Source organism: Alosa pseudoharengus, unplaced genomic scaffold (assembly GCF_046254945.1).
Source record: "Alosa pseudoharengus isolate Yale_2024_CS ecotype anadromous, Long Island Sound unplaced genomic scaffold, YU_APseudo_1.1 YU_APseudo_1.1_scf_20, whole genome shotgun sequence".
Lineage (NCBI taxonomy): Eukaryota > Metazoa > Chordata > Actinopteri > Clupeiformes > Clupeidae > Alosa > Alosa pseudoharengus.
Window position 1 is genome coordinate 26,014,501 of NW_027468664.1, and position 7,500 is coordinate 26,022,000.

General features: G+C 37.3%; 1 protein-coding gene across 1 annotated transcript in view; it reads left to right on the forward strand.

Moving 5' to 3' along the window:
* The window catches only part of ano2b (anoctamin 2b), a 131,872-nt gene that overhangs the window by 78,696 nt on the left and 45,676 nt on the right, over nt 1-7,500 (forward strand). The window contains exon 20 of the mRNA XM_076297204.1: nt 7,232-7,332. Coding sequence (XP_076153319.1) covers nt 7,232-7,332 — 101 coding nt within the window. The remainder of the gene's footprint in view (nt 1-7,231; nt 7,333-7,500) is intronic.

Genomic DNA, 7,500 nt, shown 5'->3' on the forward strand with positions numbered 1-7,500 from the left:
AGCACAATTTATGTTGTGTTATAGGCCTAACTGATACCATTTGTCATTTGATACCAGGAAAGCTAACAGTATTTCTATTAGGATGTAGATTGTTAACTACCACAGTCATGGTTTTGTCATAAAAGTTAATGAAACTGGCGCATGAAACGAACGCATCGCAGAGGGGGTGCCAGCATGGATATCTGCCTCTCAAAATGAAACCGTTCTGTGGGGCGCCTGCCATGTATCTCGCAGTTGCAAACGGCAAGGGACATGAATCCGCCTATTTGCACGAACATTAATAGATACCAGCTCCTCAACTTTACCGATTAAAATCTAGTGACCGTGCTGTCAACTAAAGCAGACATCCATAGACCGGACATAAGGCCATTCAATTTGCATACAGTTTCGATTGCAGATGCAATCTTTAAAGTTAATAGCAACCTCCTCACATTCTTATTTCTGATTTAAAATGCACAACAGTGCATTATAGTCTACAATTTAAATGGGCATTTTAAACACTATTCCTCTCGTTTTCTACCTCGCTAACTCCAAAGTAAAGGCGCATTCTTCCGGCTATTGCGCAAACGCCTCTTGTTCTGATATAACGACTATACATAGGCGTGCATACATAGACACGAGGTGGTGCTAAAGCACTGGGAAGTTTGCCATTTATCAACGAAAATGCCCTTTTGAAACTTGTTTTTTGTTTTTTTTAATTACTAATTTTATTAAGATTTTACTGAGGTCGGTTTTGAAATTATCTTTTGAAAACCTGAGCCATTAAAAACGACTAAAACAATGCCCCGAAATGAGCCACCTCCTTGCGCACACCCGACCAGCCTATCTCTCTTCCTTTGTCACGTGAACTCGCGCGGTCGCGCGCTGGGCACGCCAGTTGCGCAGCACCATAGCAGTTCAGTAAGCGTCTTCAGATAGCAGGCATGGTCGCTGACAGGCTGCTTCTCCCGTGCCCCATCAGCCAGATAACATACAGATCAAGCAAAATCTTACAGTTTGCCCTCTAAGCCCAACATGTAATAATTTTGTTGTGCAGTAAAATGTCTCATTCAGCACCAAACAAGCATTTTTGCCGACTGGTCACCTGATAAACTAGTAAGATAAAGCTAGATAAAGTTTTACGCTGTAGCCCAAATCAATGACAGATAACGTGACGACCACATACAAATAATTTCGGTAGATTTTGCAAATTTATGTGTTAAGAAGAACGTTTTCTGTTGTATAGCCTATGTTTTGTTAGGCAACATGTATTAACACATTCATTTGTGACAGAAGAAACGGGAAGTTCCCCATTACCTGTGAAAAATGCCCATCTGCATTCATGTAATGACATTACATGAATGCAACAGTCAGTAGCCCACTATAACTCCTTCTCGTACTGTTTCGTCTCTTTATTGTCTTACAGATCAAGTAAAATCGTACAGTTTGCCCTCTAAGCCCAACTTGTAATCATTTTGTTGCAGTAAAATGTCTCATACAACAACTAAGCATTTTTAGCCGACTGGTCACCTGATAAAGTTTTACGCTGTAGCCCAAGTCAATGACAGATAACGTGAGGACGACCATATAGGCTACAAATAATTTCGGTAGAGTTTGCAATTGCAAATCTATGTGTTAAGACGAACGTTTTCTGTTGTATAGGTTTTGTTAGGCAACATAAATTAACACATTTTGGTCTCTTTATTGTCTTAATTGCATATTGATTTACTAATTGCAGCACATAATGATATCCAATAGTCAACATGTGTGTGTAATTTTTTTTAAATACTTAAGTGTTCCACGTGCGCTAAAAAGTAACCCCCCCCCCCCTCCTGAGCACCTGCCCCCCAAAATGTCTGTGCACGCCACTGCGACTATACAATATAATATAATGCAACAATACAATATAATGACTTGAGTTATTTGCTGTTTACATTGGAATTGACGTCCACAGTGTTATGGACCCATTTGTCTGCAACGCAACGTAGCCTACAACATTTTTTTTTAGAAATACAGGAACAGCTTACTATGCTGACGAATGAATTTCCAACTTTTCACGCTGATGGTGCTCAAAATGCAACACAACCGTGTTCAAAGCAGGGATCCTATAGCAATGTATGGCTGGGGGAGGCATAGAAAAGTTGGAGAACCTGTGGCCTAAAACAATATTGGTGGTTGCAGGGTAGTTTTGAAGTGAAATGGGTCGCGATGGTCTGTCATTTTTAAAAAGTGGGTCGCCAGAAAAAAAGTTTGGGAAACACTGGTATACATGACGCCGAGATGTTCCTGATTATAAATTGTTTTTGTCTTTTTTTTTGATATGTTGTAATTTGACCAAATGGCGAAATTATTACAGTGCATGAAAATGCACTGTACTGTTTTTCCTAGGCAACTTCTTCTTATTACAGTGAATGAAAATGCACTGTACTGTTCTTCCTAGGCAACTTCTTATTATTATTCCGCTTACCACTTTTTCCGTACGCAATTTCTCTTGAACAGTTTAACTTAGAAACTTCATTTTAAACTTTGTAACGTAGGTCTTCAAACAGGTTGCTATGTCTTTTCAACTTTGAAACTTTTATACTTTTTAAACTATTAAAGAAAAACTTTTTAAAAATCCCAATAGACTTAACATTGCCGATTATGACATCATTATACGGCCATTAAGAAATTAGAATCCTATGGCAGGTGTTCAGGCCACCTGCAGCCTCAGGCTTTAAGCATACAATCTGGGTCAATTAAGACTACACATCCTATTCAACTGTTTCCTCTGGCCAAAACTGTTTCAAAATAAAAGTCCCCACTACAATAATTCACTGTTAAACAATTTAACCCATTAAACTACTGAACTTTTTCCATTCAACTTTTAAACGGTCTACTTTTAAACAATCATTAAACTATCTATCTATTAACCCTTAGAACCCGATTGACGCAAAGTGCGTCAAAAAACACACCCTTTCTTCTATGTTACATTGCTCCGGAACCGTTCATCGCAGCGAGATGAAACCTTTATTGCGTGACAGAGCAGAAGTGGGACTTTCCAACGAGACTACACACTTGTCTGTACGATCAAGTATGAAAATTAAAAAAAAATCATGAAATTAAATCAAATTGCATCATATTAACAGTCTATACTTCTCTGCGTTCACCTGCGCTCCCATTACTCTCGTGTGAATTACTCACGAACCCGTGATCGCATAGATATGGCAAGCATATCAGATGAAAGAGGGGACACAGGGCTATCCATTGGCACCATGTATATCGATCCTTCTGGCTTATGCAGACAATATGACTGCAAAATAATAACGTCATGTACACAAGCCAATGCTGCACACTAATTACTCTCGTTTGAATTACTCGCGGACCCGTGATCGGATAGATATGCCACGCATGTCAGATGAGAGAGGAGACACAGAGCTATAATTTGATACCAAGTACATCATTCTGGGTTATAAAACAGACGAAGTGACAGCAAAATAATAACTTCATATAGCTGGACTTACCACGTTTTTGTCTGTTTTTGTGGCAAAGCATAATCCAACGCTATCGTGTGTTTCTCTATGGCAAAGCATGTTCATAATCCGGTTTTGAGATCCTAGCAAATTCCTGCATGGCATCCAATTCAAGGCTCACATTGCATCCCAATTTGTTCAACAAAGAAACACCTTTTTGCCTTTACTTTGTTCATGGCAATGCAGTAATAAGTTGAGAATCATTATGAGTGCCTACACACCATAGCCACACACAGGCTAACACGCAAACTCGGGTCAAGTCAGGTCAGATCAGTTCGTGTCACAGATATGGAGCGCAGAAAGGTCATTTTTCATCACTAAATAAAAAATGGCATTTATTTCCGTAAATCACACACCACATATTTCTGTAAATTGCTCAGCCCCAGAGTATCCCTCCAACATGGCAATTATATTGCCTGATTCAGGACAGTCTGCCCTACACACACATGAAATGCACGTAGAGCTATGAGCTTGCTGTGGTGAGATACATGTCAAAATATAAGAATTTTTATAATATGCTTTTTGTATTTTAAATCTTTAAAAATCAAAATAAAATCAATGTTATTACTAATACATGAAATAATGGCAGATCTGAATAGCCTAGACTCTGCTGAAAAAAAACAATATATAATATGTGTGTGTGGCACTTACAATGACCAGAATAAATCCTTATGAATGAAGGTAGTGAAAATGCCCTAACAGCTTAGGGTTCTAAGGGTTAAACTAGCTGTCTATCAACAACTTTTAAACTATCTACATTCAACTTTTAAACTTTTAAACTATATACATTCAACTTTTAAACAGTCTACCGGTACTTTTAAAAACTATCATTAAACTAACTGTCTATCAACAACTTTTAACTTGTCATCAACTATGTCAACACTTGTCATCAACTATGACTCCTACCCACTGTAGCTAGTTAGCATGTTAGCATTGCTAACATAGTTAACATATTTAACAAAACTGCTAGAAAACATTAGCTAAGTTAGCTAAGTAGCATGGTTAACATAGTTAACATGTTAGCATTGCTAACATAGTTAGCATGTTTAGCAAAACTGCTAGCAAATGTTAGCTAAGTAGCATGGTTAGCATGTTAGCATTGCTAACATAGTTAGCATGTGTAGTAAAACTGCTAGAAAACGTTAGCTAAGTAGCATGGCTAGCATGTTAGCATTGCTAACATAGTTAGCATGTATAGCAACACTGCTATAAAATGTTAGCTAAGTTAGTTAAGTAGCATGGTTAGCATGTTAGCATTGCTACATAGTTAGCATTTTTAGCAAAACTGCTAGAAAACATTAGCTAAGTTAGCTAAATAATATGGTTAGCATAGTTAGCATATTAACATTGCTAACATAGTTAGCATGTTTAGCAAAACTGCTAGAAAACATTAGCTAAGTTAACTAAGTGGCATAGTTAGCATATTAGCATTGCTAACATAGTTAGCATGTTTAACAAAACTGTTAGAAAACGTTAGCTAAGTTAGCTAAGTAACATGGTTAACATTGTTAGCATTGCTAATATTGTTAGCATGTTTAGCAAAACTGCTAGAAAACATTAGCTAAGTAGCATGGCTAGCATGTTAACATTGTTAGCACTGCTATAAAACATTAGCTAAGTAGCATGGTTAACATAGTTAAAAATCTTAGCATAACTACTAGCAAACAGAGCCATTCCAACTTTCAGTTATCGTCAAATATCTACCTATACACAGCCATTAAACTATTTGAATATCAACATTCATTAAACTTCCAGTCTGTCAACAATTTTTAAACTATTTACCTTCAACTTTTAAATGGTCTACTTTTAAACTATCATTAAACTATCTATTAAACTAACTGTCTATCAACAACTTTTAAACTATCTACATTCAGTCTACTTTTAAACTATCAACTTTTATTAAGCTATGCAACCACCATGTCTATCCTAGCATCACCGTAGTAACCATCTCTGTATTATGTTTTAACTATACATGATATTTTACATCACAACTTTACTTTACTTTCATGCACTGGTAATTCCTTGGAATTGCATTTCTAGTTAATTTTAATACCCTTCCACATAAATAATAAATGTGTCATAATTCACCATGCATGGCTTGAAATGTTTTATATTTCACAGGTCATTGAAAACCATGTTAATAATGATATTCACATGCCCATAATGCATGTTTGGCATAGCGCCACCAACTGGCAACAGAAAGAATGACAATTACACTAATGCTCCTAGACGGTTTGACAGATTCATGTGAAATTTGGCAAACATTATGCCAAGATGTCGCTGATGTTAAATTGTGAAGGGATTTTTGATATGTTGTAATATGTCATGATCTCACCATATAAACAGGAAATGTGTCATAAACTCACAGTGCATTAAATGAATGGTCTGATTAATAGATATTATGATTATGATGATATTCAGAAACCCAATGGGCCTGCCTGGCATAGCGCCACCACCTGGCCAAGTAGGAAATGTGCCAGAAATGGACAATGCCTTAAGTGATTGATCTGAAACTTTATAAAATATTGGATATCATTATGTTGATGATATTCACACATATAATTCACATGCCTAGCATAGCGCCACCATCTGGCCAAACAGGAAACATGTCAGAAATGCTCTATGCTTTGAATGAATGGTCTGAAACTTCTCAGGTTAATAGATATTATAATTATGATGATATCCAGAGACCCTATGGGCCTACCTGGCAAAGCGCCACCACCTGGCCAAGCAGGAAAATGTGCCAGAAATTGGTAATGCCTATATTGGTTGATCTGAAACTTTGCAAAATATTGGATATCATTATTGTGATGATATTCACATGTGTAATTCAAATGCCTAATATAGCGCCACCATATGGCCAAAAAGTGTTTCAGAAATGTTCTTTGCTTAAAATGAATAATCTGAAATTTCTCAGGTTAATTTATATTATGATTATGATGACACACAATGGGCCTGCCTTGCATTGCGCCCCCACCTGGCCAAGCAAGTAAATGTGCCAGAAAATAACAAAAACAAATAGCACACACATCAAATATGTACATTTTACAAATGCACCACGTCGGTGCTTTGTAATGTCACGGGTTGCGGCCCGCAGGTGCTCGGGCCCGCCACTGCCGCTTGCGGCTATATTTTTTTATTATTATTTTATTGTATTGTATAGCAAATTATTATTTTTATTATTATTATTATTAGACGTTATAACTATTATTCTGTATAGTGAACTATACTATAAGTACTTAAACTGGCCTCTAGGGTGTGTTGTGTCTCCCTGCTGTTCGTAGTTGTTTTGCTCTCAGATCATCAGTTCTCCACGTTGACATGTTTGTTTGTGTTTGTGTGTGTGTTTCAAAATAGTCCACTATGTCTAACTCTCTGTGCTAAGTTCATCAAGAGACTTTGATAACACTTTACTTGACAGTATCGACAGTAAGAGTGACATGACATTGTCATGAACACATGACACTGTCATGACACATGAACCCTAACCCTAATCCTAACCTCAAACCCTAACTCTAACCCTAAACTTAACCCTAACTTGTTATGACAAAAACCGAATGTCATAAAAAAGCGTTATGTCATAAAAGTTTATGACTTGTTTATGACACGTTCATGACAGTGTCATGTCACTCTTATGTCGATACTGTCAAGTAAAGTGTAACCGAGACTTTAAATAGTTTCACTGCCTAAACAATATCTGCCTGGTGTGTGTGTGTGTTTGTGTATGTGTGTGTGTGTAGTGTGCACCAGGTGGCTGTCTCATTGAGTTATGTATCCAGCTCAGTATCATCATGCTTGGGAAGCAGCTCATTCAGAACAACATCTTCGAGATTGGCATCCCGTGAGTATACACACACATACACACACACACACACACAAACGCACACAGAGATACACATGCACACAGAAATACACATGCATGCCACATACAAACACACACTCACACACACACACATACACACACACTCACACACATGCATACATACATAAACACAAACACACACACACA